At 44.9% G+C, this 12453-nt stretch overlaps 1 protein-coding gene across 1 annotated transcript in view; it reads left to right on the forward strand.

Annotated features, from left to right (window-relative positions):
- The window catches only part of LOC126162468 (SET domain-containing protein SmydA-8-like), a 264899-nt gene that overhangs the window by 165801 nt on the left and 86645 nt on the right, over nucleotides 1–12453 (forward strand). The window contains exon 5 of the mRNA XM_049918999.1: nucleotides 33–343. Coding sequence (XP_049774956.1) covers nucleotides 33–343 — 311 coding nt within the window. The remainder of the gene's footprint in view (nucleotides 1–32; nucleotides 344–12453) is intronic.

A 12453-nucleotide genomic window follows, 5' to 3' on the forward strand; every position in this document is an offset into this window, starting at 1 on the left:
CTCAAGCGGGTTGTGGCGCCCGCGTTGCGCAGGTGAACGGGCACGAGGTGCCGCTGACGGAGCCGAGCTACGTGTCGGTGTACGAGTGGGCGTCGCTGCTGGAGCACAGCTGCCGCGCCAACTGCTCCAAGAGCTTCAGCGAGGCGGGCGAGCTGCTGCTGCGCGCGGCGGCGCCGATCGCGCGCGGCCAGCGGCTCACCATCTGCTACTCGGACTCGCTGTGGGGCACCGCCAGCCGCAGGCAGCACCTGCGCGAGACCAAATTTTTCTGGTGCCGCTGCGCGCGTTGCACCGACCCCACCGAGATGGGCACCTTCTTCAGCGCGCTCCGCTGTCCCCAGCCGTAAGTACATCGCCCTGTCTACTCCCCTCAATGTCGTAACCTACACTCCTGGAAATGGAAAAAAGAACACATTGACACCGGTGTGTCAGACCCACCATACTTGCTCCGGACACAGAGAGAGGGCTGTACAAGCAATGATCACACGCACGGCACAGCGGACACACCAGGAACCGCGGTGTTGGCCGTCGAATGGCGCTAGCTGCGCAGCATTTGTGCACCGCCGCCGTCAGTGTCAGCCAGTTTGCCGTGGCATACGGAGCTCCATCGCAGTCTTTAACACTGGTAGCATGCCGCGACAGCGTGGACGTGAACCGTATGTGCAGTTGACGGACTTTGAGCGAGGGCGTATAGTGGGCATGCGGGAGGCCGGGTGGACGTACCGCCGAATTGCTCAACACGTGGGGCGTGAGGTCTCCACAGTACATCGATGTTGTCGCCAGTGGTCGGTGGAAGGTGCACGTGCCCGTCGACCTGGGACCGGACCGCAGCGACGCACGGATGCACGCCAAGACCGTAGGATCCTACGCAGTGCCGTAGGGGACCGCACCGCCACTTTCCAGCAAATTAGGGACACTGTTGCTCCTGGGGTATCGGCGAGGACCATTCGCAACCGTCTCCATGAAGCTGGGCTACGGTCCCGCACACCGTTAGGCCGTCTTCCGCTCACGCCCCAACATCGTGCAGCCCGCCTCCAGTGGTGTCGCGACAGGCGTGAATGGAGGGACGAATGGAGACGTGTCGTCTTCAGCGATGAGAGTCGCTTCTGCCTTGGTGCCAATGATGGTCGTATGCGTGTTTGGCGCCGTGCAGGTGAGCGCCACAATCAGGACTGCATACGACCGAGGCACACAGGGCCAACACCCGGCATCATGGTGTGGGGAGCGATCTCCTACACTGGCCGTACACCACTGGTGATCGTCGAGGGGACACTGAATAGTGCACGGTACATCCAAACCGTCATCGAACCCATCGTTCTACCATTCCTAGACCGGCAAGGGAACTTGCTGATCCAACAGGACAATGCACGTCCGCATGTATCCCGTGCCACCCAACGTGCTCTAGAAGGTGTAAGTCAACTACCCTGGCCAGCAAGATCTCCGGATCTGTCCCCCATTGAGCATGTTTGGGACTGGATGAAGCGTCGTCTCACGCGGTCTGCACGTCCAGCACGAACGCTGGTCCAACTGAGGCGCCAGGTGGAAATGGCATGGCAAGCCGTTCCACAGGACTACATCCAGCATCTCTACGATCGTCTCCATGGGAGAATAGCAGCCGGCATTGCTGCGAAAGGTGGATATACACTGTACTAGTGCCGACATTGTGCATGCTCTGTTGCCTGTGTCTATGTGCCTGTGGTTCTGTCAGTGTGATCATGTGATGTATCTGACCCCAGGAATGTGTCAATAAAGTTTCCCCTTCCTGGGGAATTTCCAGGAGTGTATTTAATACACTGTTGTTGTGTTGTGGTCTTCAGTCCAGAGACTGGTTTGATGCAGCTCTCCATGCTACTCTATCCTGTGCAAGCTTCTTCATATCCCAGTACTTACTGCAGCCTATAACCTTCTGAATCTGCTTAGTGTATTCATCTCTTGGTGTCCCTCTACGATGTTTGCCCTTCACGCTGCCCTCCAGTACTAAATTGGTGATCCCTTGATGCCTCAGAACATGTCCTACCAACCGATCCCTTCTTCTAGTAAAGTTGTGCCACAAACTTTGTAACCTCCCCCTCACTTATCGACCTTAATGACAGTGAAAAAATTAAACCGCGTGTACCTAATGGAAATTTGAGAAAAGCAATCGTCACCGAGGTTAATTTGTCGGTAAAGAGGGAGGAAAGGGTTACATCTAAATGAAAGGAAAATTGCTAATGAAACTGGTGGAAATTAATTTTGAAATAGGGGTAAAGTTAATAAAGAAAGTAAATGTGCGGCCGTTACGTTAACAATCAACTAGCGGTAATTAGATATTTGAGATTTGGGGGAAATTACGGTCGCCAGTCCTAAGGACAATTACTATAGTAACTGAAAAAAAATTATTACACATATAATTAGCACTAGAAGCGTGGCAACTGAAGGTTGACAAGTGTAGTATGAAAACTGAAAGTTTGGCAGAAGTAATAAATTTTGCTACACTCTGACTTAATTTAGCAAAAGAATTAATAAAACCGGAAAATCGAAAGTTAATTTAGTGACTGAAGTTAATAGTGAGCTTTCTTTCTGAAGCACATCGAAATTCAGTAAAATACGGTTAGTCTTGGACTACCTCAACAATCATTTCAAAAGCTACTTGAATCTACGCAATTTAGAAATAAGAGATTTAACTTTGAACTTGAATTAAATGATTCTGAACAATTAACAATAGTAAAATTTAGTACGTACCAAGCTGAGCTGCAGTCACAGGTAAGCTAAAATACGGTATCAAAACTCGCACTCTTAATTTGTGCTTGTGTAATCTGAATATTGTAGCCAGCTATGAATACTTTAACTGAACTTTGAAATTAAAGTACTGAAGTGGAATGATGCTGGCGTTTGAATTTCAACGACACTCGGGTTCATTCCGGAAAAGGAAGGGACCCTGCTTGGTAACGCAATTGGGACAATGAGCAACAAACGTTCATGCTAAGTTGCTGTAATTTTGTGAGACAAATTTAACAGTTTGAAAAACTGAGGTCTGCCATACAGTTCTAAAACTTTACGTGCTTCCAGTCTTCTTTGTTGGTTGATTGAAGGTTTGTAGTCGTCGATCGAGGAGGTGGCGACAGTCACTCATTGTCGGCCGTCGCTGTTGCAGAAGCTGGATGTTGGCGCGCCTTCTTCTCGACACGGTCACCAGACGAAACGGGCTCTTGATGTGCGCCAGCTAATGCTTCCCGTCCGCGACACCATGTCAAAAACTATCATCGCAAGTCGAGAGCAATTACATGCTGCCAAACCCCGAAAGCGCGGCAACTTGCGGGAGCGTCACACAACTCCTGCTCCACTGCACTACCCCAGCCAGACACTCACTCTGCTCAGCCCGCGCTCCACGCGGCAGAGTTAACACTACCAAAGATCCTACACACTTTGATTCTTCACACGACCTATCGATGTAATCGTTCGATAGCAGTTTTCCCTAGGCAAGACCCAACGTAAAAATACAAATAATATTTACGAAACAAACTAATTATACATCGACATAAATGCATAAATATATATATACAAATAGTAAAACAATTACAATATGTAAAGACACAGAAATGTCATATATTCAGGTAACAAAAATAAGGAAAAAAAAATTATAGTACAATAGATGGAAATGGGAAGATATGCATTTCCGGCGTTACAACTTCTCTTCTCCCCAATCCTATTCAATACCTCATTAGTTATGTGATCTACCCATCTAATCTTCAGCATTCTTCTGTAGCACCACATTTCGAAAGCTTCTATTCTCTTCTTCTCCAAACTATTTATCATCCATGTTTCACTTCCATACATTGCTACACTCCATACAAATACTTTCAGAAATGACTTCCTGACACTTAAATCTATACTCGATGTTAACAAATTTCTCTTCTTCAGAAACGCTTTCCTTGCCATTGCCAGTCTACATTTTATATCCTCTCTACTTTGACCATCATCAGTTATTTTGCTCCCCAAATAGCAAAACTCCTTTACTACTTTAAGTGTCTCATTTCCTAATCTAATTCCCTCAGCATCACTCGATTTAATTCGACTACATTCCATTATCCTCTTTTTGCTTTTGTTGATGTTCATCTTATACCCTCCTCTCAAGACACTGTCCATTCCGTTCAGCTGCTCTTTCAAGTCCTTTGCTGTCTCTGACAGAATTACAATGTCATCGGCGAACTTCAAAGTTTTTATTTCTTCTCCTACTCCAAATTTTTCTTTTGTTTCCTTTACTGCTTGCTCAATATACAGATTGAATAACATTGGGGAGAGGCTACAACCCTGTCTTACTCCCTTCCCAACCGCTGCTTCCCTCTCATGCCCCTCGACTCTTATAACTGCCATCTGGTTTCTGTACAAATTGTAAATAGCCTTTCGCTCCCTGTATTTTACCCCTGCCACCTTCAGAATTTTATACACTGATGAGCCAAAACATTATTACCATCTACTTAATAGCTCGGTTTTCGTTTTTGCAACGAAATATATCACTAACTCTGTGCATCACTAATCCAACAGTATGTTGGTTGTTTTCTGGAGGTATGTGGCATTAGACGTCAACGCACAGGTCACGGCCGCTGATCTGTATTCGCGGTGATAGGGCCCGATAGCGACCCAGATGGGTTCCATAGGATTTACATCAGGCGAATTCGGTGAGTTTAGTATAACGCTCAAAAAAATGGCTCTGAGCACTATGGAGGTCTGGAGGTCTATGGACTATGGAGCATCTGAGGTCATCAGTCCCCTAGAACTTAGAACTACTTAAAGCTAACTAACCAAAGGACATCACACACATCCAAGCCCGAGGCAGGATTCGAACCTGCGACCGTAGTGGTCGCGCGGTTCCAGACTGAAGCGTCTAGAACCGCTCGGCCACATCGGCCGGCAGTATATGCTCCCCAGACCACTGTGGCGCGGTTCTGGTTCCCACACACGGACAGTTATACTGCTGAGAGATTACATCACCGACGGGGAAGACACAGCAAGAAGGGATTCAGGTGGGTCGCAGTTGTCAGCCTGTCTGCGACTGCTACCACGAGGCCCATTCAAGCGCAGGAGAATGTCTCTTGTAGCATAATGCTGCTCCCACCAGCCTGCGCCCAGGCGCACTGCACGTTTCGAACCACCGTTCACCTCGATGACGGCGTGTGTGTAGCCGACCATCGACGTAGTGTAACAAAAATGTGATTCATCCGAAAAGCCGACACGTTTCCGTTGATCGCTGGTCGAATCCCGATTGTCCCGTGTCAACTGCAATCGTAACTGACGATGTCGTTGGGCCAACATGTGAACAAGTGAGGGTGGTCTGGTGCGCAGCTCCATGTTCAACAATGTGAGAAGAACACTGTACTCAGAAACAATTGTTCGTGCACTAGAATTGTGCTCTTTCGTCAGAGATGCCACAGATCACCATCTATCCCACTTTACAGAGCAGACAAGCCTCCGAACCCCATGTTCTGTGAAGAGTCGTAGATGTCCAACATTTGGCTCTGTAGTTCTGTACGCTCGTTGTTTGGTCACGGACTGTAACAGTCGATTTGGAAAGACGTTTAAAACGCCTGAGCTATGTTGGGTGTTGTTATGACCACATGAAACTACAATAGTCTGGACATAATTGTGGGTCCTATGGCTGCTCTTGGAGATGGCTCATCTGAACCACAACGTGATGAAATATTAGTTCACTTTACTACACGAAAGATAAAAACATTTACTGTCACTGACTATTAAAGCATCACTTGATGCACTAATTAACAAACTCTTGTCTTGGAGTGCAGTGGAGTGGAACAATATAAGAACAAGATTTTTTTTTTAATTTTTACAATTTCCGTAGATGCTCATGACAATAGCACGTGAACATACGACCAGATTTGCCGTTTCCGAGTTACTCGTTCATAATAAAAATATGCCCTTTGTCGAAGTTGCTTATCTCAGTAGGTTTCCCATTTGCAGCTCATGTCTTCACTAGGGCGATCCCCCATCTGGCTCTGCTGCCCTTATATACTTTTCATAACGCGTCACGTGCCCGCACCGTCAACAGGCGGCATCCAACGCCGCAGTGGGCAGTGATCATAATCTTTTGACTTATTAGTGTATACTTCACGAACAGGTCCTGGTAAGTTACGAATGTAAAGAGATTATGCTGCCTCTTTCCGTTATAACTTAAGTACTGCAAGCCGGGTGGCCATGAGATGTTCTCATTCTACTAGAAAACCATTGAAAGCATGTGACTGAGTAAATCATAACATACTGTTACGCAAGAACTAGCGAATATGTTCTGCACACGTCTGGTTGAGTTCATATTTGGGAGCCAGAATGCAGAACGTTTCTCTCGTCAAACTGCGGCCCACCGGCAGCATGCGGCCTGAATCAAGTATTCATATGGGCCTTGGTGTTCAGCCGTCTTTTATCATAATCCGCATCTAGCACATCCGAATCCGGAAACGTCAACGTTGAGAGCTTAAGAGTGTACTTTTCCTGCTCAGTAACACACAAAGATTCTTACAGAGACAGTAAGATCTTACAGAGACAGTAATATCGTAACATGTGATAAATTTTAACTGATGTTTCAGAAATCGACCGTGAGCTACTCAAAGTTGGCCGCTTACCTCACGGGCAGAGGGGTAAGTAGCGCGGCCACTGCAGGGTTCGATGATGTAAGAAGGGGAATATTTTACTGTTCGTCGTCCAATAGTGACAACTCGTGGGCTTGTATCTCTCGTGCCGATCAGCTGCTATGGTACAAATTTCAAAGCAACATTGATTCGTGAATGCTCATTATGAAGACGGTCGTCTTGAAATGCGGTACATATTTGTAGCGAGAAATATAAACTTGAATTAAGGCCACTGTAATACAGAGCAGTTATTAGAACATTTACTAAACATTTGTGATCAAGTCTCATATTGCATAATACATTTAAATGCAAGTAAAATTACTGTTATTAATCAATTAATCATCCGCTAACACAGATAAGACAACAACACGTCGTCAGACAACTGTAGTGTCAGAAGTGGGTAGTTGACGTTGGCAGAAACCGGAAAAAAAAATACAGTCGACACGAAGTGTACTTGGCGGCCGGCGGCCAACTTACCGCGCCCTTACAACACCTAGTCTACTGAGCATGCGCAACATACCAATTTATGTGGGTTACCAGTTAATAATAATAACGGCAGACGTGCGTCCCGAGGCACCGCCCAACAATTTCAGTATTGGCTCTTGAGTAAAAACATTTGACGACCACTGTCCTAGATTGTACTACTAATACTAAGAGAGACGCCACATCATATGGGGAAAAATTACAGTGGGAAACCCACAGTGTTCTATCATTGGCCCACTGCTATTTCTTCTTTATGATCATCGTATGCTTTTTTGTTTGAATAAGGAGACGGAACTAGTCCTGTTTGCAGATGATACAAGTATTGTTGTCAAGCAGGGCAAAGAAGCAGCAACATGAAAAGCACTAAATTATGTTTTTGATAAATTATGAACTGGTTTTGAGCAAATGGAGTAGCTTTAAACTTTGAGAAAATACAGCTCAATCCGGTATTGGAGCTTCAAAAATATCTCGTCTCCCATTAACATGGTAAGCGAACAATAAATAAGAAACGTGATAGAAAATTCTAAGTGAATAAAGGTGAAAAAAACTATATGAAAACCGCTGAAACGCTTAAGATCAGATACTTTTTCCATAAGGATAATTGTCAACTGAGGGGGTATAGAATCCTGTATGTAAACATATTTTGAATACTTTCATTCAATGATGTCTTGTACGACAATACTCTGTGGTGACTCCTTACTTACGTAAAAGCTGTTCATTGCAAAAATGAAAACAGAATTACGTGTGAGAGTCACATACAGACCTCTTTCCGGCATCCCTTAAGCAGCTATGAACACGAATAACAGTATTCATTTGTGGAATTCGTTGACAGCAGTCAATCTGAGTATGATAATCACAGAGGTATTTACGACACTAGAAAGAAAAATGATCTGTATTGTACCACTGAATTTAACTTTGGCACAGAAAGGAATGAAATATGTAGTTTCAGAGTGTAAAAGGGGATGGGGCTGTGGCTCGTGGGAAATCGATTCACATTCGATCATGCATTCGTCATCCAGTAATGGAATGAGGCGGCAGTATGATTCTTTACGCTTATGTAGAATTTTCTGGTTTACCTAATGTGGGTCGAGCACAGATAAACAACATCATGATGATAGACCAAAGATTACAATTTCTGTAAAAAAAAAAAAAAAAAAAAAACAAATTCAGTAATGAAAGGTAAAGATGGTCCAGCAGCAAAGGAAAGGCACTCGATCGAATAGGACAGAGTCTAAAGTATGGTACAAACCTAAGACCATTTCTTCCTAAAGAGAGAAGTGCATACAATGGAAACTCCCTATCACACCACCCTCAGATTTAGTGGTAAGATATCCCAGTGGGTAGGCCATCAAATGGTGACGCACAGATCAACCATGAAAAAAAAAAAAAAAAAAAAAAAAAAAAAAAAAAAAAAAAAAAAAAAGCAAACGGAAACCTATAAACGGTCCAACCTTAACAAGTGCAATATCGCGAGAAACGAAACAGCATCAACGTCGTGGTGAAGTGCTTATGGTGTGTAACTATAAACCGGACGAGTCATGTTCAAAATTTCCCCCCCCCCCTCATGCTATTTATTTTTGTTTTTTCACAACATTATGAACTGTCCATCCGGTCATTGAAATGTTTTTTCTCTTTCTGTATTCTTGGCAGTAGTAATACTATACATTAGTTATAGAATATGAGTCATTCGTTAAGAATGACTTACAAAAATGAAAACAATAAATAAACGAATCTGAATTATGTTGTAACAAAGGAACTCAAGAATCGAAACTTCCAAAACGGAACGCAACGTCGAAAACGTTAAAAACATATGTTTTGACAGAGCATAGGGAAACTGTCTGTGAAACTGTTGCGTTCATTTGTTGCAGCTTATGTGACAAATGATCATGTTTTCATCATTTCCTGGCATATTCATACGAACACCTAAATCGGGAAAGGAGACATGTCTCACTTACTAGACGTACAAATTAGATGCGTCGATAGGAGATTTAAGCGGTAACGCACTTGAGGACGAGTTGCTCGCTCCCAAACGGTAGCGATGATATCATCCAGAGATGGATCAGCCAGATTTAAAATGTGTAGTTTTCAAACAGGGCGGAATAGATGTACTCGCTGTAGGACGTGGTTAAGAGTTATTGAAAAAGCACAGTTATCAGTGAAGCTGGTAGACCTAACATCAATTGATAACAGCTGGCTACACAGGGAAGCAACAAATAAGAACGGTCCAGTCGACTGCCAGAAGTAGGTGTAAAATGCGTAAACCGCATTAATGTGGGATCCCTGCAGATCCGAGCAACCTGCAGACTCGATGACGGCACCATATCGTTAAGTCATCATCATCATCATCATTTAAGACTGATTATGCCTTTCAGCGTTCAGGGAGAGGGAGAGGGAGAGGAGAGTCTTTTTCACAGGACGTAAGACGCAGTTAAAATCTCCCCATCAAAGTTTTCTGTGGATTTTGACGAAGTAAAGAAATGGCTCTTTTTCATTAAAAGGCGAGAGGTCATATGTACTACCAGATGCAGATGGAGCATAAACAAAAATTAAGATGATCCCATTAAAACGACAGCCTATATCCCGACCATCGTCCAGCATTTCAAAGTCAGTCAACGGAATACCATCCCTAAACAGCACGGCCATGCCAGTGGAATTTTCCTGGGCAACATTTAAATACACACAATACCCTGGGAGCCAAGACACATCAAATAACACTTCTTTCAAACACACGAAATCAGCTTGGGAATCATAAATAAACTGTCGTAACTCAGCAAACCGAATGGAGAGCTTATGCTATTAGCATTTAAGGTAAGGTAACTAGACTAGAACTTACGTGTCAAAAATATTTCGGGTTTGCGGCCGGTCGTCGTAAACTTCATTGCACGATATTTCGTCTGGACAACTGCCAGCCATCTTCAGGTGAGCCGATCAAGGACTGCCGAAGACGTTCTCCGCTCCAGCTTATATAGTGCGCTGATAGTGCTACCGCGCATGCGTTGCAATTGCGGAGCCAGAAGGGCCACACCGACCAGCGGCAGCGCCCTCGCTGGTGGAACTGCAGTAATCAGCTGCCGTCGGTATTCTCGCTGGCCGCAGCTATCGAAGTCTTCTGGCGTCTTCGTCTCGAACAAATTTCTGAGATGACGGGATTCCATGCGTTATTCAATTGGTAACCACTGTCACGGTTCATTAGATTTCCCGCAATGTGTAATTCAACGGATTCTTTGATAATGGAGTCCCAAAACGTTTTTGCAGTGGCAAAAATCGAAGTTTTGTCGTATCCTATTGAATGTCCGTTTGAAATACAATGTTCCGCAACTGCAGACTTACTGGGTTGCAGTAGGCGAGTGCAACGTTGATGTTCTGTACAACGCTCTTCCACTGTACGCGTTGTCTGTCCTATATAGGCCGTACCACACTGACACGCTATTTTGTAAATTCCCGCCTTCCGCAGTAACAAACCATCCTTCACTGATCCCAGCAAATCCGAAATCTTAGAAGGCGGACGAAAAACCACTTTCACATTAAAACGATTAAGAATCCTTGCTTTCTTGAAGGCGATATTTCCGACAAAGGGAAGAAAAGCTAGGGACTTGGCTGGCGCGTCCTCCGCTTTATCCACTTCCCGGTTCCTGGCTCTAGTTGAGAAGGCCCTGTTTATTTGCTGGGTCGAGTACCCATTGTCTCTGAACACCGTCCTCAAATGTGCCAGTTCCTTAGGCAAATTCTCTGCATCCGACACTGTGTGTGCCCTGTGTACAAGGGTTTTAAGTACACTCATGGTCTGGGATGGGTGATGGCAACTTCAAGAATGTAAATACAAATCAGTGTGGGTGGGCTTGCGATAGACAGAATGTCCCACAGTGCCGTCACTCTTCCGTTTAACCAAAACATCCAGGAATGGAAGGGAGCCATCTTTCTCTAGTTCCATAGTAAATTGAATATTCTCATGGATGGAGTTAAGATGATGCAAAAACTCCATTAACTTTTCTTCTCCGTGGGGCCACACTATGAAAGTGTCATCGACGTATCTCCAGAAAACAGTTGGTTTACAGGCCGCTGATTCAAGTGCTCTCTCCTCAAAATCCTCCATAAAGAGGTTAGCCACCAGAGGGGACAGAGGGCTGCCCATGGCGACACCGTCAGACTGTTCAAAATATTCCTGGTTAAACATAAAATAAGTTGAGTAAAGAGTATGTCGGAACAAAGCAGTAATGTCCGATTCAAACTGTTGACCAATTAGAATCAAGGAATCCACAAGAGGTACTTTTGTGAAAAGGGAAACTACATCAAAATTCACCAGAAGATCCGAACTACTTAAGTGGAGAGCCCCCAGTCTGATAATAAAATCAGCAGAGTTCCGTATATGGTGTGAACATTTGCCCACAAATGGTGTCAACAAAGAAGCTAGATGTTTGGCTAAATCATATGTCGGTGCGTCAATATTACTCACTGTAGGCAGTAAAGGCGGACCTTCTTTATGCACTTTAGGAAGACCATACATTCTCGGAGGTACGCTGCCATGTGGTCTTAATCGCTTGATAGTCTCTGGAGCTAGCGAGGAAGAGTTCAAAAGTGGACACGTCTTCCGTTGCACACGTGCTGTTGGACCTTGATCAATTCTCCGATACATAGTATCACTAAGTAGGCTATACATCTTCTCCAAATACAACCCACGAGGTAACAAAACGGTAGAGTTACCTTTATCAGCCTTCAGCACCATTATTTCCGGAACTTCTCGAAGGTTCCGTAGTGCAGCCCTTTCTTCAGCGGTTATATTATTGCGTTGAGGAAGAGTTTTCAGAAGGACCCGGCCAGTTTCCCTTCTTATTTCTTCAGCAGCGTCCGTAGGAAGGCGACGTACAGCTTGTTCAACACCACTTACGAAACTTACAAGAGGTACTGCACTTGGTGTAGGTGCAAAGTTAAGACCTTTGCCCAAAACCGACAGCGTCGCATCGTCTAAAATCTTCTCCGTGAAATTAACCGCGGAACGTCGTGCAGTTGTTTCCTGTGGCGTCGGCTGTTGTGGCACCAAGCGATCAAATTTCGACATCTGCCGGGAACTAGCAGCCTTATATACCCAGTCGAACTTGGCTGACGTCACACCATCCACCCACTCCCATGACATAGGAGAAAGAAGTGCTGCAATTTTCAAGTGTAGATGGAACAATTCTTCTGAGATGGCATCCAACCTTCGTCTCGTATAACAAATTCTCTCCTTCACAATAACATGGCTCGCCTTATCCAACCGAAGTATCGTGCAATGAAGTTTACGACGACCGGCTGCAAACCCCGATATCTTTTTAACCAGTTGATTCGCCGGGAAATTTTCAAATTTTACATAGAACTT

Source organism: Schistocerca cancellata, chromosome 2 (genome assembly GCF_023864275.1).
Source record: "Schistocerca cancellata isolate TAMUIC-IGC-003103 chromosome 2, iqSchCanc2.1, whole genome shotgun sequence".
Taxonomy (NCBI): domain Eukaryota; kingdom Metazoa; phylum Arthropoda; class Insecta; order Orthoptera; family Acrididae; genus Schistocerca; species Schistocerca cancellata.